At 41.9% G+C, this 26566-nt stretch overlaps 2 protein-coding genes and 1 long non-coding RNA gene across 6 annotated transcripts in view; 1 reads left to right on the top strand and 2 right to left on the bottom strand.

The window, feature by feature from the left end:
* GPLD1 (glycosylphosphatidylinositol specific phospholipase D1) overlaps positions 1–9489 on the bottom strand; it is a 52132-nt gene extending 42643 nt beyond the window's left edge. The window contains exons 1-3 of one of the 4 annotated variants that reach the window (XM_039869512.1): positions 9363–9489; positions 6692–6774; positions 2199–2254 (exon numbers count right to left, since the gene is read on the bottom strand). In XM_039869512.1, the coding sequence (XP_039725446.1) occupies positions 2199–2254; positions 6692–6774; positions 9363–9388 (165 nt within the window). In that variant the 5' untranslated portion in view covers positions 9389–9489. Of the gene's footprint in view, positions 1–2198; positions 2255–6691; positions 6894–7177; positions 7312–9362 lie in introns of those variants that run through there. The other 3 variants (XM_039869514.1, XM_039869511.1, XM_039869513.1) reach the window with 3 other exon arrangements.
* The window catches only part of ALDH5A1 (aldehyde dehydrogenase 5 family member A1), a 33373-nt gene continuing 16151 nt past the window's right edge, over positions 9345–26566 (top strand). The window contains exons 1-5 of the mRNA XM_039869520.1: positions 9345–9722; positions 15153–15236; positions 15943–16113; positions 17491–17607; positions 21600–21743. Coding sequence (XP_039725454.1) covers positions 9387–9722; positions 15153–15236; positions 15943–16113; positions 17491–17607; positions 21600–21743 — 852 coding nt within the window. The 5' untranslated portion in view covers positions 9345–9386. The remainder of the gene's footprint in view (positions 9723–15152; positions 15237–15942; positions 16114–17490; positions 17608–21599; positions 21744–26566) is intronic.
* LOC120607811 (uncharacterized) lies at positions 12688–17553 on the bottom strand. Its single transcript, XR_005654238.1, has 3 exons — positions 17367–17553; positions 13834–13979; positions 12688–13037 (listed from the first exon to the last, which is right to left on the bottom strand). It is a non-coding gene; the product is annotated as an uncharacterized LOC120607811 (long non-coding RNA).

Genomic DNA, 26566 nt, shown 5'->3' with positions numbered 1-26566 from the left:
ATTTCAATGTTGATTTCCTGAATGTGATTATTATACTGTGGTTACACAGGAATGCTCTTGTTTTCAGGAATTACACAATGATGTGTTCAAGGATAATGAATAGCATGTTAGGTACTAACTCTCAAATGGCTCAGGGAAAAAAATTCAACATGTATAGAGAGAAAAGGCAAATATGATAAGTTGTCAACAATAGGAGAAACTGGGTAAAGGATATATAAATAATATTTGTCTAATTATTTCAACATTTCTATTGGTTTTAAATTATTTCAAAATAAAAAATTAAAATAGGGAATTGATTGAATAAATAATGGTATATTTTGGGTAGTAAGAAAAATGTAATTGTTAAAAATTAGTCTGAAGATCTCAATTGACATGGAAAGATATCTGATAAAGAAAATGAAAAAAACAAGTTAGAAAATAGTATGTAGAGTATAATTATTTTTTGGAAAAAAAATTGCTAATAAATGCAAAAAAAAAAAATGCCTGGAAATATATCAAGCAAAATGTTAACATGGTTGTCTCAGGATTTTTTTCTTACAATGAGTTATCAGTTTTATAATCAGGAAAGACAAAACCTGTTCATGGGGTGGGGAAGGAGGAGCAAGGCAGAGAGAGGACGGTAACCAGCCAGGTAACTACCATTGCTATAGCTTCCTGGTTAACACACCACATTCCATGTATTCTTTAGAAAGAGAATGACTATCAGGGCAATAATGACCATCAATGTGAGGTCTGCTTGGTCCTTACAGTTCTCATAAATTGATTAATGTTCTCAGCTTTAGGCATTATTCCCTTATTAGTTCGGATAGTGTAAGTCAAAGTCTTTAAAGTGTAGAACCCCCTGGATGTTTTAATGAAAGAAAACTCTGGAACCAGCAAAGTTCAGACCCCGAAGGTACAGAGCATGCCAAGATATTGCCGACCTGTGGGGATCCATCTATATAGCCTGCTAGCATCCTCCAGACCACTTCCCACTATATCATTTTACCAGACTGTACCAATGAGCCCAGAGGTCACCCAAGAGTAGGTTTTGGTAGAGAAAAAGAGAAACTGCAGATTCCCACATATGAAGATATCAAATAGATCATCAATCTTTGAGAAGGGACTGAATGATAACATTATAAAAGGTAAAGTAACCCTTATCTGTCTTCATAAATCAAAGCGGGGAAGGGCGACGTACTCAAAGCACTTGGTCCTTTCCAATGACATCATTGTGTGGATTAAGACCAATGCTGAGGGTAAGAATTTGTGTCCATTTACCAGGTTTTAAACTAAGCTAATGAGACAAGCTTGAATCCTCTACTAGAAAATCACTCTGCACACAGTCAGGATTAGGTGTTTGTGGTGTTTATGTCATGAATTAGGCAGATTCTTCCTTCTCCTCCTCTCTGTCCTGCCTACTTTCTATCAGAGTCAAAGAAGATGACAATCAATGAAATATAAATGCTATTTTTCCCTAGAGGTCCTCTTACACTGGTGAGTGAGGCAGTTAAAACTAATGACTAAAAGTGGTTTGGAGGTATAATAGATTTCAATTATTTCACCATCTATACTGCATTATCAAGATTTACTGGTAATAATTTGATTCAATTCCAGTGTCATGAGAGAATGTTGACCACTCTCATCAAACTTACTCAAGTATTTAAGAATCATTTTTGTCACAAAGTATCATCTAGCGATAGAACTAGAAAGAGTATGTAGGGCCAAAATGAGTTCCACTAATTTGGGCATGGGTGAAGGTAAGTCATCAGATAGTGCGACCAAGAATATGGTAAGAGGAGACATTGGAAGGCACATCTCAAAGCATATTTCTGAAAAATGTTTCCTTCTCCTTGTAGTGATACAATTCATATGTAACACAAAGAGACAGGAAGTGGAAAATAAGTGATTTATCTCACTTACGACCTCTTTTTATAAAAACAAAAAAAATGTACCACTTAAAAAAATTCCCCCTCCAATGATTTTTCAAACTATGATTCATATAATTAAAATATTTCAATGACTTTATTTAAATTATATATATATAATAATTCAAGTATTACTGGAGGGGACATATATCTTTTAACCCAAAATATTAATGGTTTACAGAAATATAAAAATGACTCTTAAAATTACTGTTTAAATATGTTAGGACCTTTGTGTGGCACCTATAAAGAAAGTTAATGCTCATGGAATAAGAGAAAAATCAAAGTTCATACCTCTTTGTAGTTAACGTTCCCATCCTGAAGGTGGAGAAACTCTAGAGCTCTGTGTCCTGAGAAAAATAAACACATAAATCAATAAAGTTCAACTATAGCTGAAAACAGAACTTCGTAGGGGTCATCTTAAAAGTACATAATTTTATGGTTGTAACTGTCAAGGAAGTGCGAAATGAAAATTAGATTTGTACAATATTTATATAACTATGTAAATACATTAAATATGTTATAATAATACAAATAACATTTTCATAATGATTTAAAGTTCCTATTTACCTAGCTCTGGGACCTTGGTTACTTAACTTCTCTAGTTCTCAGTTCCTTCATATGTAAAATTAAGTAAATAATACCCACCTTAGGAGTTTGTTGAATCACAGAAAATAAATGCTATGACAAGCACAATGGCTGACACATAGCAGTGGCTCAAAACACAGAAATCATCATCATCATACAACAACATAGTCATCATACCTCAACAACCCCTCATGATAAAGCCAAGTAGGAAACACGATACAGGGCCTAAACCATGGACTGAACCAATGATTCTTAAATGCTTTTTCATCATTGGACTACTTAAAGAGAACAACAAAAAGTCTCACAAAGCTACCTACTACAGAATTCTAAAGAGTCCACTAAAAAACTGTTAGAACTGATAAATCAGTAAAGTAGGATACAAAATTAATATTCAGAAACAATTGTATTTTTATACATCAGTAATGAACTGTCGGAAAGAAAAATTTAAAAATCAATCTCATTTATAATTGCATCAAAAACAATAAATATCTAAGAATAAATTTACCAAGGAGGTAAAAAACCTGTACTCAGAAAATTATGTCATTGAAAAAACTGAAGATACAAATAAAATAGAAGCAAATACCGTGCTAGCAGGAAGAATTAACATTGTTAAAAGGGTCATACTACCCAAAGCAATCTATAGATTCAATGCAACCCCTATCAAAATATCAATGGCATTTTTCACAGAACTAGAACAAATAATTTATTTGAAATTTATTTGGAAACATAAAAGACCCCAAATTGCTACAAAAATCTTGAGAAAGAAAAACATTGGAGGTATCACACTACCTGATATCAAACTATACTACAAGGCTATAGTAATCGAAACAGCATGATAATGACATAAAAAAATCAATAGATCAATGGAACAGAATAGAGTGTGCAGAAATAAATCTACTCCTATATGCTCATTTAATCTGTGACAAAGGAGGCCAGAATATACAGTGGTGTAAAGACAGTCTCTTTAATAAATGGTGTTGGGAAAACTGGGCAGATACATGCAAAAAAATAAAAATGAAACTGGACCACCTTCTTACACCATACACAAGAATAAACTCAAAATGGATTAAAGACTTAAATGTTAGACCCAAAACCATATAACTCCTAGAAGAAAACATAAGCAGGAAACTCTCTGACATTACTTTTAGTATATATATATTCTTTACATATCTCCTTGGCCAAGGGAAACAAAAGAAAAAAATAAATGGGACTACTTCAAACTAAAAAGTTTTTCCACAGCAAAGGAAACCCCCAACAAAACGAAAAGACAACCTACTGAATGGGAGAAGGTATTTGCCTATGATACATCTGATAAGGGGTTAATATCCAAAATTTATAAAAAACACACACAACTCAACACTAAAAAAATCCAAACAATCCAATTGAAAAATGAGCAGAGGACCTGAATAGGCATTTCTCCAAAGATGACATACAGATGGCCAATGGACATATGAAAGGATGCTCAAAATCACTTATCATCAAATAAAAGGAAATTAAAATCACAATAAGATATCACCTCACACCTGTCAGAATGTCTATCATCAATCAATTAGAAAACAACAAGTGTTGGAGAGGATGTGGAGAAAAGGAAACCCTTGTGCACTGTTGGTGAGATTGCAAACTGATATAGCCATTATGAAAAACAGTTCGGACGTTCCTCAAAAAATTGAAAATAGAACTATCTTATGACCCAGCAATTGCACTTCTGGGTATTTATCTCCTCCAAAATAAAACAATAATTTGAAAAGATATATGCACTCCTATGTTCACTGCAGCTTTATTTACAATGGCCAAGATATGGAAGCAGCTTAAGTGCCCATCAATAGACAATTGAATAAAGAAGAGGTGGTACATATATACAATGGAATATTACTTGGCTATAGAAAGATAAAATCTTACCATTTGCAACAATATGGATGGACCGAGAGGGTATTACACTAAGTGAAATAAGTCAGAGAGAAAAAAAATACCATGTGATTTCACTTGCATGTGGAATCTAAAGAACAAAATAAACACACAAACAAAACAAAAACAGGCTCATAGATACAGAGAACTGGTGGTTGCTAGATGGGAGGGGGGATGGGAGGCTGGCGAAGGGATTAAGCAGCAAAAATTGGTAGTTACAAAATAGTCACAGGGATGTAAAATACAGCATAGGGAATGTAGTCAATAATATTGTAATAATTATGTATAGAGCCAGGTAGGTACTAGACTAATCAGGGGGATCATTTCCTAAATTATGCAAATGTCTAACCACTATGCTATGTATCTGAAACTAAAATATTGAATGTTAACTCTAATTGAAAAATAAAAAATGTTAAAAAAAAAAAAAGGCCACTTGCTTCACCCACATACCCACACAAGACACCCACACCCTGAATCTTCTTAGGATTAATAGGAAAATGAATATTCCTTGTGAAGAGAGTTTCAAAAGTGATATCTTATTTCTATTGTGAATGACATCCAATTTTTAAATTCATACAATAAAAAAAGCTACTACTATAAGCATTAATACCATCAGAGACCTGTTTAGAGCCCACACAAATTCTGTGCATAGGATTCCGTGATTTACAAACCCTAACCATGGGATGAAACCCGTTCTAATTAAGCAACTCATATAAATGTCAGCCTCCACACAGGCCCTATGTAAGAAGTGAAAACATAAACCAAGATATTTATAAAATCATCTAACTTATTACTAAATAAATGTTGACATTTTAGTCTCTTTTTATATAAAAATTGCAGATTAGGAGTTGCTTTCATTATGTCCACATAAACATGTGTGTTTACTATATTGATATATTAATATATGTTTAATATATTATCTATTAATATAGTTAATCTATTAATATATTAGAACCTTTGGCACCTACTGAAGAAAGGCAAGCAATGATCTGATTTCGTTAAAATGTAATAATTTTTTTACTTATTTCATGTCTTAATTTTTAAACTGTAAGGACTAAAAATTTGAAAATTCTCATTTTTTTCCTCTTTGGCCCACTTCTTTAGTGTTAGCAATTTCAATTTCATAGAACTTAGACTTGGAAGATACTGTAGAATTCATGAATAAGTCCAATTCCATCATTTTACAAAGAATAATTGAGAAAGAAAGTGAATTACTCAGAGTTATCCATGTAGTTTATAGCAAAACTAGTGTTAGACTAGGTCTGACTCTCTTTTCCATTGATTCCTGACTCTCTTTTAGGAATAAATATTTAGTGGAAAGAACACTGGACTAGCTGTCAAGACGTGTAATTCTAGGATCAATTTCCTCATTTGTAAAATAAAGGAACTGGACTCGGTGGCCTCTACTGTCTCTTCAAATTATAAAATTCTGCGATATGATACTTGCCCACCAAAGCTCAATATCTAGGTCTAATTTGCACTGATAAATTCATATTTTATTTGTAATCTTGTTTTGCTTTGTATCTTCTGGATGTAGCACAATTATAAAATATTATTATTGTTTTCATCTAAGCTAAAGAAGACCTATTGTCAGGTACATCTGAAATTAATGTGAAAACTGCTGGGGAATGTAAGCATATCTAATCATATTACAAACTGGCTCACATTTTCCAAAAACATATTACAAATACACTTTATACAAGAACCACATCTTGGTGCTACCCTTTACCCAATTCCAGATCACTTTGCCTTCACGCCTGAGCTCATGGGCATTGGTAAACCGTACCCCAGTTCTCCCTAACTCCTGTCATCATTCTGGGCACCTCTAATGCCAGGGACCACTCAAACTCCCTTGCTTCTTTGACCTCCCTGAAACCAACTTTAAAGTCACCGGATTCAGGAGACCCACTCCCATGGCCACATGTGGCCCTTTACATGTACTTAAAAATATAAAACAACTTAAATTCCTCACTCCCACCATATTTCACCCATTTTTCTCCTCTCCCACTCTATCAGTTCTTCTGCTTCGTGGCGACTGCTGGTTTACCCAGCTCCTCACTATCTCCCCACTCAGAGAAGCCCGCAGGACCCTCTTGCCACTTTTCTTTTCATTGACCCCACCCTGGCAGTCCCCACTCCTGGACAACTCCAGTCCTGGCTTTCTCTCTGCTGCCCGGTGGCTCAGCACAGTAGGGGAACTAGTTAGCCACACAAGGAATAAATTTCTAATCTTTTCCTTAATGTTTCTCACAGATTTAGTGCCCTTAATACCATGACAAGGCACCGGCACGTACCTATTTCTATGTGTGTTGAAATTCCACACGGCGAGCCTCTGGGGCACAGAGAGCCCAGCACAATCAGCAGGCCAGACCAGAACCTGAAAGCAGACATGCTGTCATCACTCACTGCTCTTCCGGTGATGGAAACTGCTCGGAGCCGTCAGCACTGAGATCGAGATCCAGGTCCAGACCCATCACTTTCCCTCTAAGCACGTCACTGACACGAAAACCAAGCCTCATTTCAAAATAATATCATCTGCCAGTGTAGTTAACTATTTACTGTTTAACTTCACTAGAAGAGCAAACACACTGCATCTGGGAGAGAAAAGCAGTGAGAAATGCCTCCAGGAAGCACAGCATCTTCTAACCGAGGTTTCCTCTGCATTTCTAACATGAAATTTGTAGAGACACAGCAAGGTCACCTCCAAATATCCTTTGCTCTCTTAAAAAAATAAAGCCTCAGCTGTCTTCACTGAGAGTCAATAGATTGGCCTGCCTCACCTTACAAGGGCCGGTGGCCCGTGCATCCTTTCCACGCAAGTATCAGCTAGCCTTGCTCGCTGGCCTCTGAGCCTCAAGTGTTGGGAAGGCTTTTATGATAATCAGCTGGAACTGGCTTCTCTTTCAGTGTTTGGCAACAGATACTGACACTTGTGTGGGATTACACAAGAGCAGCCACTCCTGGTCTCTCTTCTCCCGCCTGTTTCTATAGGCTTTATCCAGAGGCTGTTGCATGAGATTCCTGCAGCCCAAGCAAAGATGCTGACCCCACTTACAAGGGTTGGCTCAGGGGATAGATTTAGGAAAAAGAAACAGGGATTCCAGAAATCCTAGGTTCAGAATATAAGTCATAAAGTATCCAATCTATGGAAAAAATTAGATTGAACTCTTCATGGAAATGATCTTAGAGTTCAAATTATGCATATTATTTATTAAAAGCAAGAAAGGAGATCCTAAAAGAGTGGGAGGAAATGATATGCATTCTCAGGTTAGCCAAGTGGAAGAGAAGACTAGGAGATGGAATGATTTGAGACCCTTAGTCGTCTACCAAGCTTCTTCTGTAACCTTAACTCAGTCACTTGCAAAACCCCAGAATGGGAATCAGGCAGCCCTGCCTCAGCCCTGGGGTGTTAGGCTCAGCTGCTTTGAGGCCAGAAGCCATAAACTGATATGTTTTGTTTGGCTAAGAGGGTGTTTCATAAACTTAGGTAAATTAGCATTGAAATTTAGATTTCTAGCTCTCTTTAAAAAAGTAAGAACTAGCCTGATGAACTGGCATTTCCTTGTAATATGACTAGTGGCTGGAGCTGAGAAGCCAGTTCCTAACAGGCCACAGACTGGTACCGGTCCAGGGCAGGGGCGGGGTTGGAAACCCCTGCGAAACCAGCTCTTTAGACCTCTCTCATGAGGCAGTAGGTGGAAACACGCCAGCTCCTCAGGCCAGGGAGCGATGCCCACCCTGGCCACCTCTGCATCAAGGTTGCCTCTCCCTCCAATTCCTTACATAGAATGCAGAACGAAATAGTGACTTCACACAGAAAAAAGATTAAAGTCTGCTTGTTCCCACTCCTACCAAAGATGATGGACTCAAGACTGAGTGACACTGACTGAGAGCAGAAAACAAAGTCAAAATGTAAAGTACTGCCTTGGCATTTTGCAAATGAGAACCGTAGGTCTTAGAAAAAGAGGAAGAGCCACAGGCTCTGAAGAAGCCAACAGAGGCTCTCAGTTCAGTGGGAGTGAAGGAGAGATATGTAAGACTAGAGATCCTACATCAATGCGCAGAGCTGGGCTTTATGTGAACCCACAAATTCCAGGGCAGGCCTGCTATTTTCATTTTTATCCGCATTAAAGTTGTAGCTTCTCGGCTGCTTCAGGCCAAGTGCCACTGCGATTATACCTCGCTTAATTCGATTCTGATAAACGGTCCCATTGACTAGTTAGCAGCCTACCTTCAATCTTACTAGCGGCTTGACCTGGAGCATCTAGTATGACCTTGAGCATTGTCCTAAATTGCATGTGGCAACCGCACTTTGCATTAGTCATCTCGCTACAAACCTTCTGTTCCATTTCCCAGTGGGGAGGACTGGGTTAAGTAGGCAGCTAAGGGCACACGGCTTGTTGATCACAGATTCTAAGTTTGGATCCAGGTCTGTTTGTCTCCAAATGTGGCGCCCCTGCTCTAACTGTTGGGGAGAATACTCAGACACAGCCAGAGAAGCATCCAGATGGCAGGACTCAGAGCCACCCTCCACTGCTCAGAGAGCCAGCGCCCACATCCTCCGAGCTCAGAGCAGCGGGGACCAAGGACTGTAATCGAGCCCTTAGCAGCCGGGCCCACACTGCAAATCCATGGACCAAGCACACATCCCAGTAGCGGGGATGTCAGTTTTGGGGGAGTGGGGGAGAGGGAGCGGTTTCCCTGCAGCGGTCAGGAGGCTCAGGAACAGTTGTACAGAGCACTCGTGGGGGAAGGTGACAATCCACAGGCGCATCCCCACCTTAACCCTAACTCCTTCCCAGGCACCAGAACAGCGCTGCACTCGCACAAGCTGAGCCTTGCGTGGCTGTGCAGTTCGCGGCAGAGGGCGCTGCTCCGCGTCTCGGCGACCTGCAGCCGGGTCCCCGCGCCCCAGCGCGTCCCCGACCCTCGCTCCTCCTGCTGCCCCGACGCGCGCTCGCTTGCCTCCTTCCCGCCGCCGCCGGGGCCATGGCGACCTGCTCTTGGCTGCGGAGCTGCGGCGCCCCGCGCTACCCTCTGGTGCGTCCCCGCCGCCGTCTCCTCCCGCGGCCGGACTGCTGGGCGTCTGGACGGGCCCCGCTCCGCACCTACGCCCCGGGCCCAGGCGGCCTGCCCGCCGCGCTGCTGCGCAAGGACAGCTTCGTGGGCGGCCGCTGGCTCCCGGCTGCCACCGCCTTCCCGGTGCTGGACCCGGCCAGCGGCGCCGAGCTGGGCTGTGTGGCTGACTGCGGAGCAACAGAGGCCCGCGGCGCCGTGGACACCGCCTACAAGGCTTTCTGCAGCTGGAGGGGCGTCTCCGCCAAGGTGAGTGCGTGCCGGGGCCGGGGGCATTGCTGCCGTGGAACCGGCCCCTCTCCTCTGTTCTCCGGGATACTTCATGAGGAAAGTCACAGAAATAAGAGATGATCAACAAATAAGTCTGGAGCATGGGCTTCGTGCCGGATAGAGGAGGCCATACACGAACATGACGGTGTGTGTTGGCGGGAGGTGTCAGTGGCTCTTCAGAGCGTCTGAAGTACTCCTAGGCTGCAGGGAGACCATGCAAGACACAGCTCCTCGGTCTCCCGGAAGGCTGGGCGTGAGTGTCCTGGACTGGCTAGAGTCATGACATCGGGAATGGGGAGAGCTGTAGAGAGAGCGGGGCCAGGGGAAGTCCAGATCCTTGCTCCAGGTTTTCAGTCTGAAGAGAGAAATACTGCTATTAAGTGACAGAGACCCTGGGGAATTTGGGGTGGGGAGATGTTAGGTCAGGAGCGTAGAGTAAGAAGAAAACTATTTAGAAGATTTGCCTCTTCCTTTTATCATATGGCACCTGGAGCCAGCCTAGTGAAGTAGTTTTACACCTTTTCCTTCAGCATCCTCCCTCTGGAGACACACATCCAGCAAGGAGGTCCAAGAGGGAGTCTTAACATTCAGTCACACTTCAGATTTTACTGATCACCTCATGATGGAGGTGCTTGGGGTACATCAGTCAACAAAAGAGATTCCTGTCCTTATGGAGCTCAAATGGGGTTGAGGGGCAGAGGGGAGATCTAACCTGCAAATGGAACATGGGATCTAAGCAGATAAGGGTGCCAGATGAGATGAATGCTACAGGGGGTTGGGCCAGAGGGAAGGGGCAAGATACAATACCGTGTGGACAGGTGCATTAGTTTACTGCCATAGAGCACCACAGACTACGAGGCTTAACCAACAGAAATTTGTCTCACAGTTCTGGAAGCGAGAAGTCTAAGATCAAGGTGTTGGCAGGGCTGGTTTCTAAGGAGGTCTCACTCCTTGTCTTGTCGTTGACTGTATTCTGTCTTCACATGGTTTTCCCTCTGCTTGTCAGTGTCCTAACTTCTTGTAAAGACACCAGTTATATTGGATTAAGACTCACCCTAATGACCTCACTTAACATTACTAATCTCTTTCAAGACTATCTCTAAACAGTCACTTTCTGAGGTCCTGGGGGTAGGACTTTAACATATGGCTTGGGGAGGGGTGGACACAATTCAGCTCATAACATGAGGGGAGGCCTCACTGAGGATACAAGATGCAAAGACTAAGGGAGGTGAGGGAACTCAGCAAAACTCCCGAGTCAGGGAGATGCCTGATGCACTTGCAGACCAGCAAGGAGATGCTTGAGTGGACTGACAAGGGACAGAGGTATGGGACAGGAGGTCGCAGAGATAATGGGAGGAGGGGCTGGATTGTGTGGGGCACAGCCATTCTAAGGACCTGGGTTTCACTTGCAGGGAGGTGGGGCTCCAGTTCAGGGTTTTAAGCACAGCTGTGACCTGATTTGCATTTTGAGAGGCTGCTCTGGCCTCAGTGCTGAGACTTAAGGAGGGCGTTAGTGGAGCATAGCAGTTAGGGTGTCATTGCAGTGACTCAGGTGGGAGGTGGTGTTGGTTGGAACTCAGGTGGTAGCAGTAGAGGTAGTGAAGCGTGGGCTGATAAAGAATACATTTTGAAGGTAGAGGTAACTGGATCCCCTGATGGATTATTATAGGGTGTGAGAAAGAGAGGTGTCAATGATCATCCAGAGCTTTTGGCTAGAATACCTGGGGACAAGGGGGAGTAGGTGAGAGGAACAGCATAGAGATGAGAACTCAGAGCTGTGTTGGAAACATTGAGTCTGAGATGTTAGACACACAAGTGAGGATGTGAAGTAGGCAGTTGGCTACGTGAGTCTGGGCGCTTGAAAGGAGCCCCAAGGGAGAGATGTAAGTGTGTCATGCATGCACATTCACAGCTATAGGATAAGGAGACCCTAGGGAGGGAGTGGGGTGAACTGACAGATGGGCCTTCTGGCATCACCACTGGGGCCCACAAGTGTCAAGCCTTCATACAGTAGTGTCACAGGTGTCCAGGGAGCTCTTCCGGCCCTGTCTCTGCTTCAGTGATTGTTTGGTGCCACAGGACTGGTGTTGAGACCTGTCACTGACTCTGCACTATCATCTGTTCAGATCTGTGCCCTAGACCATTAATGTCAGTCTGTCTTACAGGAGCTTGAGTCTTCTCAGGGATTCTTCTTGAAAGGATCTTGGAGCATCTTCCTAAGAAAGTGGTGGAATCTGCTTTCCCTAGGAAGATGGGTCCACCCCCGGACTAGTGGATGGTGGGGCGCAAACGCAGCTGGGAAGGCAGCTCTCTTGCCTAAAGGCCTTTGCTGCTCACTGTGCACCCCACAACGTTTCCTGCTCCCTTCTCTTGGACCATTCACATCCCACCCATTCTTGGTCTAGCTCATGTGTTGCTTCTCCCAGTCAGCCTGTGAGACCACACAGCCTTCCCGTCTCTCTTCTCTGAACCCCTAGCACGGTCCACACGCCTTGTCGTGTGCTTCCCCTTGACACTTTGGCGTTGCCTCACGTCTTTTTTCTCACATGTTTGATGAGCTCCTTTTTCCTACCTTGTGAACCCTGAAGGAGTTCATGGAGAGAAGCGAGTTGTTTACTGACCACCTCGCAAGCTAGTGCCTTAGTTTCCTTCGGCTACTGCAACAAACTACCACAAATTTAGTGACTTAACACGACACAAATTGGTTCTCTTACAGTTCTGGATTATTATAGGGTGTGAGGGCTGAGTTCTTTCTGGAGGCTCTCAGGGTTTTCTTTGCCTTTTCCAGCTTCTAGAGGCTTCCTTGGTCCAACTTCTTGGAGGTAAGTCTCCTACCTCTCTCTCTCCCACCCATCTCTTAGTGATGGCATTGGGCCCACCTGGATGATTAAAGATCATCGCCTTGGCTCAAGATCTTTGACTTAATCCCATGTGCAAAGTCTCTTTTGCCTGGTAAGGCAACATTCACAGGTTCCAGGGATTAGGATAAGGCATCTCTGAGGGCCGTTATTCTGCCTGCCACAGCTGAGCCCTGCTTTTGGTGCCTCACCTGTGTTTTGTTTAGTCCTTTCTATGGTCCTGTGAGGTAGACACTTGATGTTATGCATGAAGAGACTGGCTGAGAGGGGCTTGTAGCTCGCCAGCCATCATTTTACTCCTGCTTGAGTGGGGGATCTGGAATTGGAGTTCCATGTGTCTCTATCCACTTGAGCCTCCCAGGACCCCTGTCTGGAACATTCCTGCTGGAACATTCACAAGGCTCCTCACAAAGGCCGTAGTAGTCGTTTCCTGGGACTGCATAACAAAGAAGCACAAACTTGGTGGTTTTGCAGGGCTCCGCAACCCCCAGCTGCAGGCCAGCGAGTGAAGCTTCATCTATTCTTGCAGCTGCTCCCCAGCGCTCGCATCACCGCCTCAGCTCCACCTCAGATCATCAGGCATTAGACTCTCAGAGCACCAGTCCCTGGTGCCAAAAAGGTTGGGGACCGCTGGTTTAAACAACAGAAATTTATTGTCTTAGTTCTGGAAGCTAGTAGTCTAGCAGAGTTGGCTCCTTCTGAGGCTGTGAGGGAAGGACCTGCCCCAGACCTCTCTCCTTAGCTTGTAGACAGTCATCTTCTCCCTGTTCTCCATATCACCTTCCCTCTATGCCTATCTTGTTTCTGTATCCAAATTTCCCTCTATAAGGACACCAGTCAGTGGTGTCCTAATGACCTCACTTTAATTCGATGACCTCTGTAAAGACCCTATTTCTAAATAAGGTCACAGTCTGAGGTACTGGGGATTAGGACCCCAGCATATCTTTTTTAGGGGCACACGGGCCCTAAAAAAGCCGTAACACGGGCTTTGCATACTGAGCATGACTTGTCTCTGCTGATTTCTGTGTTCAGCCTGGACATTGTGTTTCCTGCAGAATCTACTTTTCTTGTAGTTCTCAAGCTGGTTCACTTTCTTTCTTTCAGACTAAGTATGGGGCTTTATTCTTAGCAGGCCATTTAATTCTCTGAGCCAGGCCTCATGAAATTTAAGCCTTTCTTTTGTCACCCCGAATAAGCCACAGCACCCTGGGCTGTGGTCATCAGACACCTACCTGGTGCAGAAGGAAGGTAAACAAAATGAAGTCACTGTGGTGATATTGTTTTAAGAGATGTCAGATACTTCTTCTCTGGAGGGTGGAGATTTAGAAGCCTTCATCTCAACAACGATCTTGAGAGCTGAGGTCACACAGCTCGTTATCTAAAACAGGGAAGGGAAAGAACCCAGAGAAAGACGTGAGTGGTGTCTGCATAGGCTCAGGCTCTCTGCTCATCAGTGGAATGAGAAAATGATTAAAATCTTACACCTGCTAAATGGATGAAAATGTCAGAATGACATGGCAGGTTTGCTCACTGCCGTCAGCAGCCCAGCAGGCAGCTAAAAGCAAACCAAAGATTCTTCTTAGCTCCAGATACAACCTGTTCAGGTGCAGGAGGCTGGAGCTCTGGGGCACACCTTTCTTCAGAGGACCTCTCTGTGTGGCCTGGGTGACCTGGACTCTCTGGGCCCGATATTTTTAAAAAATAGTTTTGTATAAATGAATTCCTTAAAAAATTTTTTTTTTTATTTTTTAAGGAACCATTTGTTCCATAATATTTTTAATTATCCAATCTATCTTTTTATTTGATTTTCACTTTTTGGAAATATTTTTTAATTGTGTTAAAATATACGTAACATAAAATTTACCATTTTAGCCATTTGTAAGTGTACAGTTCAGTGGCATTACGTACAGTGTTGTGCCCAGACTTTCTTAAGTGTAAATAAACCCTTCCTTATTCCTCTCACACGCTAAGTTGGGGACAAATTCAACCTGCCAGTGAGTTGTTAAAATAAGGAACTATACTTGAGGACATCATGCTGAGTGAAGTAAGTCAGTCACAAAAGCACAAATGCTGTAAAATTCTACTCAGCGACAGAAGGTAAGTGGTGGTCGTCAGAGCCTGGGGTGGCAAGTTAGTGTTTAGCAGGTACAGAGTTTTCAGTTCTGCAAGATGAAAAGAGTTCTGGAGAAGGATGGTGACGATGGTTGCACAACAATGTGACCATAACTAATGCCACTAAACTGCACACTTAAAATGGTTAAGACGGTAAATTTTCTGTGTATTTTACCACAATGAAACATAACAATAAAAAATTAGTTATTCATATTCACCATGAAAATAAGAGCTGTTTCCACAAAACTTTCTCTTTTACAATTTGTTACCCCTATAGATGCAACTTGAAATTGGATCTTTGTTATCATCAAAGAAAGGTCAGTGTATGTCTCCCCAGGAATGAGACCACATGGCTAATCCTTTAGGAAGTTGGAGATTATTTAATAGTCTCTCTTACACATGGAATTTCACTAGTTCGCTACCTTTTTCTTTTTTTCAGGAAAGGAGTTCATTACTTCGGAAATGGTATGATCTAATGATTCGAAATAAGGATGACCTTGCCAAGATAATTACAGCTGAAAGTGTAAGTTCGGGGTCCTAATTCGCTCCCCTGAGAAACTGTCCAGGAATTCTCAGACTAAAGCTTGGGGAAGCCACTAACTCCAGTGCTGCTCTGTAGATAAAAAAAAAAGGAATTTCTTGCCTAATGGTCAAATATCAACTAATTATTATTGCCAGGCACAAAGTTTTTCTAGTTAAGCTAGGCACTCATATTTGCTAAAACAAAATTTATATGTTCTAATTTACTCTTTAATAATATGCAGGAATAGGTATGAGTGGAACTATGTGAATTGAATACTGTTTTTCATCATTCCAGTTTTGTTCTATGTGACTGTTTTGGTTGATTTTTCATGGGTTTTTTGTTTTGTTTTTATACATTTTAAAATGTACCAGTAATTTATCTGTAGCTATGATAAATTACTTTACACCATGGTCACAACATTGAAAATATTAGGAGAAAAAAATAGCAGATGCAGTTCTGTCTCCTCTAAAATGACTGAAAATGCAAATAATTATTGTGGTCCAGGGCGGTACATCTGACACACTTATTTCCATCACCATTTGTGATTCCGCTTTCTAAGACTCACTGAGGTTAGAAATTTCTCAACAACCCGTGGGTTTTATAAGGAGTTGTTTCTACTCTGCTCACAGCTTCAAAGAATTTCGAAACAGAGCCATGCTTTTGTTATTGGAAGGTAATGACTGTGTCCTTTTCTGATTGAATTTAGGGAAAGCCACTGAAGGAAGCACAGGGAGAAATTCTGTATTCCGCCTTTTTCCTGGAGTGGTTTTCAGAGGAAGCCCGCCGCGTTTATGGAGACGTTATCTGTACCCCCACAAAGGAAAAGCGGGCCCTGGTCCTCAAGCAGCCTGTTGGTGTGGCCGCTGTCATCACCCCGGTATGTGGCAAGATCTGCCAGGTCCTGGGGCAGGAGACTGAACAGAGACTCAGGAAGATCTGCCACCTGTTCTCAGTTTCATGATTCCTTTGCGGGATGTGGAGGTGTTTCCTGGTCCTCTGGATAATGAGAGATGTGGGGGTGGCGAGTGGGGACACATGTTTCTAATGCCTGCAGACTGAGAGAACCCACAGGAGGACCCAGGGCTTTTCTGACTTGGCATAAAGGCTTCTTCTTGGCATTGACTAGAATGTTTGAAAAGATCCTCTAGTATTTATTTATTTATTTTGTAAGTCTTCAGATACTACGCATTTTTAATGTGTCTTAGTTTTGAGAACATTTTATGCTTAATTTATGGTTATCATCAACAGCAAAGTATCTATGGCAGGCACTGAGCCAGGTTTTGGAGGCAAAAAGGCAAAAAAATAAGATATTGTGTCTGCCTGGGTGGGGCTGCAGTATATGTGCGGAGGCCCAGTGTTCTCTCAGTGGCCAGCCTTTCTTGTACCTGGCTCTCTGAGATCTCATATTAGCTTCTCTGCAGTGTCTGCCAGCTGGTCTCCAGACCGCCATTCTTTGCCTGCTCAGCACAGTTACAGATACCACCCTTGCTGCCTAGACTGACGAGGTTTAATTCAAAGTTCACTGTTTACTAGCTGCGTGACCTTGGGCAAGTTACTTAACTGCTCTGTCTCAGTTTCCCCAAAGTGCAAGTGAGGATAATAATACTAACATCATTGGGTTGTGATGAAATTTAATTAATTATAATTTAAAAGTGCTTAGAACAGTGTCTGGCACAGAATGAGCATTATACAAGTATTTGTCACAATGAAACACTAGTAATATAGATATGTAGTTGTCTACTGACATCTGTCTATAAATATAGAGAAGGAAGTAATAAATCACCTGCCATTTTCAAAATCACCTTTGCTAATATTTTCTCCCCATGGGTCAGTAAACTACAGCCTTTAGGCCACATCCAGCCTGATGCCTGTGTTTGTAAATAAAGTTTTATTGAGACACAAACACCTGTATTCATGTACATATTATCTATGGTTACATCCACATTACAGCCATGGAACTGTACATTCCACAAAGCCTAAAATATTTATTGTCTGGCCCTTTGCAGAATGAGTTTCCTGACCCCTGGTGTAGATAGATTTGTACTGTCTTAAATTCTGAAAATGTTCACTGTCTTTTTGAGCCTTTGTCCTGGAGTCCCTCAAGTTGACAGTGGTGCTCTGAGGGCTCACCTGTGTAGCAGCTTGTGAACTGCTTTGCCTGTCAGTCGTGCAGTGAGATTTGCTGACGGCTTGCTGCCTGTGGACTTTGGGGTGATGCTTCCTCTCACAGCCTCCTCTGTCCTTCTGCCTCCAGTGGAATTTCCCCAGCGCCATGATCACCCGCAAGGTCGGGGCTGCCTTGGCTGCTGGCTGCACCGTTGTGGTGAAACCTGCTGAAGACACACCCTTCTCAGCCCTGGCCCTGGCCGAGGTGAGCCTCAAAGTCCAAACAAGGGTATTGACTGAGGGCAGAAAGAAAGAGTTTCAAAGTCTCCCTCTTTGCCTGCATCTCATGCTAGATGGTAGTGTTTTAACTTACCAGCAATTATTTTAAGTTGGGTGATGCTCTTTTTAGACAAAACAACTGACAAAGGATTTTCTGATGGCCGTAGGCACTATATGTTTTAGGCTACCCCAAAACTGATATCCATCCATCATTTTTATTAAGTAGGCAGTTTTAGTAATATGACTAAAATGTAGGTATTTCTCACATTTAGGGAAACTCTCATTTACCTCTCCCTTCTCCAGTTCAATCCACATTTAGCCAGATCTTGTCATTCCTCTGTTTAAAGCCTCTAATGGCTTCCCATATCACTCAGAGTAAAATCTAAACTTCCTACAGTGGCCTTCAAGGCCCTGTAAGATGCCACCTACCCAACCCCTGTCCCTCTCTGACCTTTCCTGTCACTCTAGAACTCTACCAATCTGCTCTGCCTGGTCTGGCCCCTGCCAGGCTCACCCGTAACTCAGCTTAATACTTGCTTTTCCCTGTTCTTGAAGGTTCTCCCCCGGATATGCATGCCCATGACTCACTTCTTCATGGCCTTACTCAGATGCTATCTTCTCAGCGAGGCCTCCCCTGGCCACCCTATTTGAAAGGCTTTAGTGCTTCTGATCCCCTTTCTCTGCTTTGTTTTTCTTCTCAGAGCACTTAACACCAGCTAAACTTCCAGATATCTCACGCAGTTTTGATAACCATCTGCCCCCACAAGAGTATAAAATGTATGGAGACAGGGACTTGGTCTGTTGTGTTCGCTGATGTTTGCAGAGCCCAGCCCTGTGCTGGACATAGGAGGTGCTCAGGGAATGTTTGTGTGAGGGAGGGAAGGAAGGAGGGAGGGAGGACAGACAAGGGAGGGGAGAGAGGAAGGCATTTTTTTAGATGGGCTGTTAGTTTTCCTTTTACTAATTCTTAAATCCTTGCGATATGTGTACATTACCCTTCTTAGACTCTTGAGGTAGAGTTAACAGTGCTTCCTACAAATTATAATGTTTAGGGCCAGCACTGACCCTACCTGCTTATGAAATTTATTTGAAAGCACACTTCTATATTGATTGGAAAGATTAAGGACCACATTTTTAAAAATCTGTGTAAACTGAGAGATTATTTAGAAGAAAAAAATGCAGCTTCTTAGACCTACAGAAAATAATGGGTTTTGGGGAAGGCCTAGAAACTCCAAGGATTTCCCTGGAGCCTGGGCAAGGTCGGCAGCCCTTGTCTCCATCTTCAAGACAGTCGTGAAGTCCTCGGTTCCCCATTACTAGCATCTTGCTTTAGTGTGGTGCATTCGGTACCAATAGTGAACCAATATTTATACATCATTATGAACCGAAGTCTGTACCTTATTCACACTTCCTTCATTTTCACTTAATGTCCTTTTTCTGTCCAAGGATCCCATCCAGGACACCATATCACATGCCTCCTTAGGCTTCTCTCGGCTGGAACAGTTTCCGCATATTTTAAAATAGTGACCCTGTCTGTCTGTACAATGTTGGGGCTGTAACCATCACATACTATACTTTCTCACTTCGACTTTGCTCAATAAGCAGCTCTACACTTCCTGCTTACCACCACTGCCTGCGTCATGCCTCCCAGTCACTCTGGGGATTCCTCAGGAAGGGCTCACAGAACAATATCCCAGTTCTGAGGTGCTGACATCAGGCTATGCCCAGTGTGCTTATAAATCTACGTTGCTGGATATAAAATCCTTGGTTCACATTTTTTTAACTTGATTATTTTAAATGTATTCTCCATTTTCTTCTGATAAAAGGTATTGCTCTTGCAAAGTCTGATGATAATCTAAGTTTCTTGGCTTTATAAGTCAGCTTGTTCTTTCTGCCTAGATCCCCAAAAGTGGTTTTCTCCTTTATTTTAAAGACCAATAATATCGCTAAAGTATGTCTTTGTGATGCTTGTTTTGGGTCAACACTCGAGGTTTGGAGTGTGCTCTTTCAATGTGTAAGTAGTTTCAGATCTTTTTTAAAAAATCTGGAAAGTTTTCAGGTTTTGTCTCTATGCTTGGTTTGGTTTCCTTATTCAGGAACTCCTGTTACCTTGTGTGTTGAATCTTTGTCACTTTCTCTTGTGTCCTTTTCATCCTTCTCTAATCTTTAAAATCATCTTTTTCACCTACTTTTCTTATAGTACTATTTATATTTATTCGTTCTTCTGTTCCTTCTAGTTTATTTTTCATTTCTGAAGTGATTTTTTTCTCTTATTTCTAATTCTTTCCTTTGTTCCCTCACCTCATTCCTGAAATTTTAAAATTCTGATTCATGTTGTCCTTTTAGATCTTGGTACAATTTTCTTACCATCTTTTACCTCATAGTAAATTGCAGTTTTGGACTGTTTTGTGGGCATTTCTTTCTGGTTTCTGCTTTGTTGTCTCTGAGGATGTTTTTCTGCTCTTTATTCTCTCTCTTTTTTTTTTCTTTTAATAACCTTATATGAGATTTCATTTGTGTTTTTCTGAGAATTTAGCTTACTTTTATATGAAGTTAGTTTTCTTAAATTTCTGGGAGGCCTGGCTAGAGATCGCTTCTCTGCCTGACAGAGAACCTTTCTGTTTCTTGCTCTGTGAAAGTCCCTGGTATCATTCCCTGGGCTCCCTCCTCCCTCATCATGTGGTTCCCAGGTGCTTATTGTGCAGCGAGTCCCTTGCACTCATGTACTGTTTATCGCATTGGGCAATTCCAGCCGCTGTTCCAAGTCCGCCTGCCCTGTGTTCCGTGAACACCTGTGGACTATTTGCGGTTCTCTGTTGTCAGGTCTGTGGGACAGCCTGCTGTCTTCTCAAGAAGGTGATGATACTCCCCAGCTGTGAGTGGTACGTCCGCACCCATTTATAATTTGCAGTTTGTGGAGATACCTTGTCAGCCAGTGTTTTGTGCCTGTCAGCCCATCAATAGCACTATCAGGTAGCAATGCCTAGGGGTGATTACCTGGGCCCACACTGAGCTCCCACAGACATTTCTTTCAGAACCAGTGTTTTGGCTGGACCAGCCCTGGTAGTTGTTATTAGGATCACAAGACACCCTCAGCAATAACCATCAGGGAACTTTGAAATGCAAGGTTTATTACTCACAGATCGTGGAGGATACATGGCATGCCTACGGTCACACAGTGAGGTTTTGCAGATTTGTGTTTTTACTGGTGGATTTAAAATAGAGCAGAATTAAAGCACAGGAAGGCAAAAATAAGTGCCCAAAAACAAGTGGTCAGTTTTCTAAGTCAGCCAGAGTTCTCTAACACAAAAGGAAACTTTATGGGGAGGGTGGTCCTTTATCTAGTTGTATGGCTGGCATGTGTTTATTTGAGATCACCATCTTTGTTTCTCGTCGGTGGGGTTCAGAAGTTAAAATCATTCAGGATATACCTTACCTGAAGAGAATCACCGTGGAAAGAGCATGGTTTCAGGCCAGGCAGCCGTGGGTTAGCCTGGTTCTGTTAACTCCCGAGCGTGTGGCCATGGCACGATTCTTTCTTACTGGGCCACCTTTCCTCACCACTGTGCAGGAGTCACCTGTGGAGAGGCCAGCACCGCTCTGCACGTAGTAGGTGCTCCATAAATGCTCTCTCCACTCTCTCCTTCTGTGGGTGAGCCAAATAACTTTATTCTTAAATTCTCCTCTGATTTACTTAGGAAAGAAATCCAAGGTTGACCTTTCCTTCTTTCCTTCTTTTTAACAGAAGGTGGTATTGAAACTCATACTCCAAGAAATTTTATTTTAATGATGCGTAACAACACATTAATATCACATTACCACTAATAAGAATCTCATTTAAGTTCCAAATATATTCTTATTCTGTCCCCAAAACCAGCTTAGTTTTTTTTTTCCATTACTTTTTGGATTAAAACATCTATTTATTTCTCTTTTCTGTGTTTTCATTTGCTGCCACATGCTTGCTGTTTCTCTCTACAGCTCGCAAACCAGGCTGGAATTCCTCCAGGGGTGTACAACGTCATTCCCTGCTCCCAGAGAAAGGCCAAGGATGTAGGGGAGGCACTTTGCACTCATCCTCTTGTGTCCAAAATTTCCTTCACTGGCTCAACAGCTACTGGAAAGGTATGTGACTCAAGTCTCAAAGAAAACACATGTCATTCTAATATTTCCTCTTTATAGTGTATAAAAATACTATTTCATCTTGATTACCATTTGTAGGAAGATGTCCAGCAGAGTGTTAAAAACTCTGTCCAATACAGTAACATCTGATCATCCTCTGGAGATATTTTGAGTGGAGTACCTCACAGTGACATGACATAGGTTCCTATTTGACAAAAAGTATCAAAGCAGTTGGGCAGTGAAAGTTCCCTTTATTTGTTTTACATGAAGTAGCTGAGAGCTATCCATCCTATCTCCTCAGTTCTAGAATGAAGGTTTCTTTCATACAATTAATGTTGAAATGAATGTCTTAAAATTTAACAAAACTTGTATTTAGCATAAAAGTACAGTAACAGAAAGGATTTTTTTTTGTTTGTTTGAAGGAACTGAAAAGTTCTTACCCCAAAACTTCATGTGTGCTCCTGTGAATAGATTTTTATTTACCCTTTTAAATGTTGAAAAGAGCAAAAGAGCAGAGAACAAAAGTTTTTATTTATGGTATTTCTCTCCAGATAGTATACCTTTTTCTGCTAATACACACACACACACATATATATGTATATGTATATACACTCATACTAGACACATACATGAACACATATCAGATAAAAATAATATAAATCTAATCTGAAAGTTCTTGGGAAACTGTGGTCATTTCTAGATACCATGAGAAGCAGGAAGGAATAAAGCAATTTAATAACTCATCGTGTGTTGTGCCATAAAACTGTGCCCAGGGAGTGGCACTCTGGGAGCCTGCCTTTCATCTATACCAGAAGCAGGAATTTTAGATCCATAAATAGCCTTGATCAGTGGATCTTACAGTGTGAATTTACTCTCAGAGGTTTTAAACGTTACTAGGAAGTAGTCAGAAAAAAAGAGAGGCCTGGGAGAAAGCATTGTAAAACTTTGCTGTTGAAGCTAGAAAAGTTTCCAAGATGCTGGGCAAAGGCCAGCAAATCATTGCTTTTCCTCACTGTGCTTAGCGAACTGTCACTATCTGACAGCTCCCGGGACAATGCGTATCATGTTCCTGCCAAGTCCAACTTGCCTTTTAAATTATTTATCCAAGACAATGATTTACTGCAAGTGGCTTGCAAGGAGAGTGACAGGGATCCTAATGAAGGAATAACTACTCTGAATACCAGGGGCCTCTTCTGAGCTAATATTTATGGAGAATCAGTGGCTGAGCTAATCTTCAGACACAGAATCTTGCCTCTAACTGAACCACAGACAGTGAGCCTTTTCTGGAGATGCCCACCCTGCCCTCACCCCCCTACAGAAGGACCACCCCTCTGGGGCACCTGTGGGCACAGCAACCATGTTTATAGCACATAACACATCGTCTCTTCCCACACAGAGAACTGAGCCACGAGTGACTATCTGACCTAAGGAAAACAGACTCATAAATTGGCCAGCGACCTAAGACAAGTGACCTGGCATAGAGAAATGAGCCAGGCAGTCACAGTCCATCTCTAGGACTTTGGGAACTGAGGTCCTGAGAAGGTTGGCAGTGGGAACCGGAGTAGAAAGGGTTCCTTACACAGTGACAGGAATGCAGGCAGTACTGCAGGGTCATGGCAGCCAGAGCTAGGTTTAGTCTGTCATCCTGAGGACCGAAGGGCAGAACACGTGGCCAGAGGACACAGAGCCAGTGTGTGCAGAGGGAGGACACCTCAAGACAGGTCCTGTGCCCATGACTGGGTAGAGTCAAGTGACCAAAGTGAGCAAAGTCAGGAAGATCAGCGGCCTGGCAGAGAGCATTTCTTAAAACTTCAAAACAGAAATAGCAATCTTGAGTCCAATACAAAAATATGTTTCATTTTAAAACTTGCACTGCTTTGTCAAATAGTAATATTTCAATGAGAATATCATTACTACTATTTAATTGCTGGAACATGGGATGAGTGACATCAGAAACATGGTGGAGTGAGAGATATCTCCAGATTTCTCCCCTTGAAACAACAATAAGCTGAACATCTAAAACTCAACAAAAAAACACCCAAACTGCACACCAGCATATCTGAGCGTGGGATCTACACATAAGAGCTACCACAGGTTAGAACCCCGGGTGTTGGGCAGTGGACTGCAAGAAACAAAGAAACCGCCTCTCACAGCTGGAGCTCCCTGCAGGAGTTGGGGGAGGGGAGAAGGTGTGGCAACTTCTCTGAACAGCCCTGCCTGGGAGTGCTGTGAGCTTCACTCAGCGGCAGTGGGCAGAGACCAGGGCAGAGGGCAGTGAAGCGGGGATGGCAGAGAAGCAACAGTTGATTGTTACCAGCTCCAGTTGCAAAACGCGAGCCTGAGCCACAGCCCACATCCTCCAACCCAGAGGAATCCTGCCCCCTTATCCTCTAAGACCAAACACCACAGAGCCCCAGGGGAATCAGCAAACGCTACCAAAACTGTCGCTAACACTGACAGGGACTGAGACTGAGGGTAGTGAGTGGGATTGAATATTTATAAGGGAAAAAAAAAGGCATTATTAAGACATTGTGTAAAGCAGAGATCCAAGGGGCTTAAATGCCACCTACTGGAAACTAAAAGAAAAATGCCTTCTTAGCAACAAGCTAAAGACAGATTTTTATATAATAAATCTTTCTCGGGGGGAGGGGGGGAAAGCAGAATACACTTCTATTAATGCCCAGGTGGAGAAATGGTCCATTAAGCACCATGAACAACCAAGGTGACAAAGCAGCTCAGAAAGAAAGAGAAAAATCTCTAGAAAATAAGTTTACAAACATAGAAATAACAGACTTAAATGACAGATAATTCAGGATGGTGCTTCTGAAAAAACTCAGTGAGTTCCAAAACGTGTCATATCAACCATTTCAAGAAAAAAAAGCAACTAGATGAGCAGAATGAGTTCTTTAGCAAGGAAATTGAAATCCTTAAAAAGAACAGTATAGATCTTCTGGAGATAAAAAACACACTGCAAGAGTTGAAAAATGAAATCGCAAGCTTGGGGAATAGAGTCGACCAAATGGAGGAAAGGATCAGTGATATTGAAGACAGAAATCTAGAAATAAATCAGAAGGAAGAGAGAGACTGAAGAATGAAAAAGAGTGAACGAGAAATACAAGAACTAGCTGATACCGTCAGGAGAGGAAACTTAAGAATAATGGGCATTACCGAAGGCAAGGAAAAGGAGCAGAGACTAAAAAGCATTTTCAGACAAATGGTTGACAAGAATTTCCCAAATCTAAGGAATGAGCTGGAGCTTGGAATTCAGGAAGTCAACAGAACGCCCAATTATCTCAACCCAAAAAAGGCCTTCACCAAGACATATTGTATTAAATTTATCAAAAATCAGTGATGAAGATAGAATTCTTAAAGCAGTCAGGGAGAAGAAAAAGGTAACTTATAAAGGAAAACCCATTAGATTATCATTGGACTTCTCAGCACAAACCTTATAAGCCAGAAAGGAATGGAATCTAATATTTAAACTATTAAGTGAAAGGAACGACCAGCCAAGAATACTGTATATCCAGTAAAGCTCTCCTTTAGACATGAAGGAGAAATAAAGACCTTTCCAGACATATAAAAATTGAGGGAATTCTCCACCACAAGGCTTGCATTATAGGAAATACTGAAAGGGGTCAGCTCATCTAAAACAAAATGACCAAAAAAAAAAAAGAAAAAAAATACATAACTATGAATAAGGCAGTCGACTAGCAGGCAGATAAAACAAGAAGAACCAGAGGCAAAACCCACAAAAGCCACCAAAATAAAATAAGTAAATAAATAAAAACAGAAACACAAGGACAAGAAAGCAATGGAAACACCAAGCCACCAGAAAGCAAAAGATAAAATGGCTATAAGAAGACCTCATATTTCAATAATCACCTTGAATGTAGATAGACTGAACTCACCAATAAAAGGCACAGAGTTGCAGATTGGATCAAGAATCAAAACCCAACCAGGAGACACATCTTGGCTCCAAAGACAAATATAGACTCAAAGTGAAAGGGTGGAAAATGATATTTCAAGCAAATGGGATTCAGAGAAAAGCAGGATTAGCAGTACTCATATCAGACAAAATAGACTTCAAAATAAAAAAGGTAAAGAAAGATACTGAAAGACATTTCATAATGATAAAGGGAATCAAGCACCAAGAAGATATAACATTTATTAATATCTATGCTCTCAGTCAAGGAGCCCCAAAATATATAGAGCCTTTACTAACAATACTAAGGCAAGAAACCGACCAAAACACTTTCATAGTAGGGGACCTAAATACCCCACCATTTGATATGGACAGATCATCCAAACAAAATCAATAAGGAAATAATATCCTTAAATGACACATTAGACCAACTGGACATAATTGATATTTACAGAGCCTTCCATCCCAAAACAGCTGCTTATACATTCTTCTCTAGTGCACATGGAATATTCTCAAGAATCCACCACATACTGAGACACAGTGATAGCCTCAACAAATATAAGAGGGTTGAAATCATACCAAACATATTCTCTGATCATAATGCTCTGAAACTAGAGATCAACAGCAGAAAGAAATCAGGAAGAACCACAAATACATGGAGATTAAACAACATGCTGCTGAAGAATGGCTATGTCAGAGAAGAAATAAAAAGAGGGATCAAGAGATACATGGAAACGAATGATAATGATAGTACAACATATCAAAACTTTTGGGACATGGCAAAAGTGGTAATAAGAGGAGAGTTCATATCATTACAAGTCTACCCCCCAAAACAAGAACGAGCCCAAATAAACAACACTTCATCTTAAAAAACTAGAAAAGGAAGAACAACTGAAGCCTAAAG

The sequence above is a fragment of the Pteropus medius genome, unplaced genomic scaffold (genome assembly GCF_902729225.1).
Source record: "Pteropus medius unplaced genomic scaffold, Ma_sr-lr_union100, whole genome shotgun sequence".
NCBI classification, from domain to species: domain Eukaryota; kingdom Metazoa; phylum Chordata; class Mammalia; order Chiroptera; family Pteropodidae; genus Pteropus; species Pteropus medius.
The sequence above is the reverse complement of the archived record's forward strand: the minus strand, read 5'-3'. Positions and strand labels throughout refer to the sequence as shown.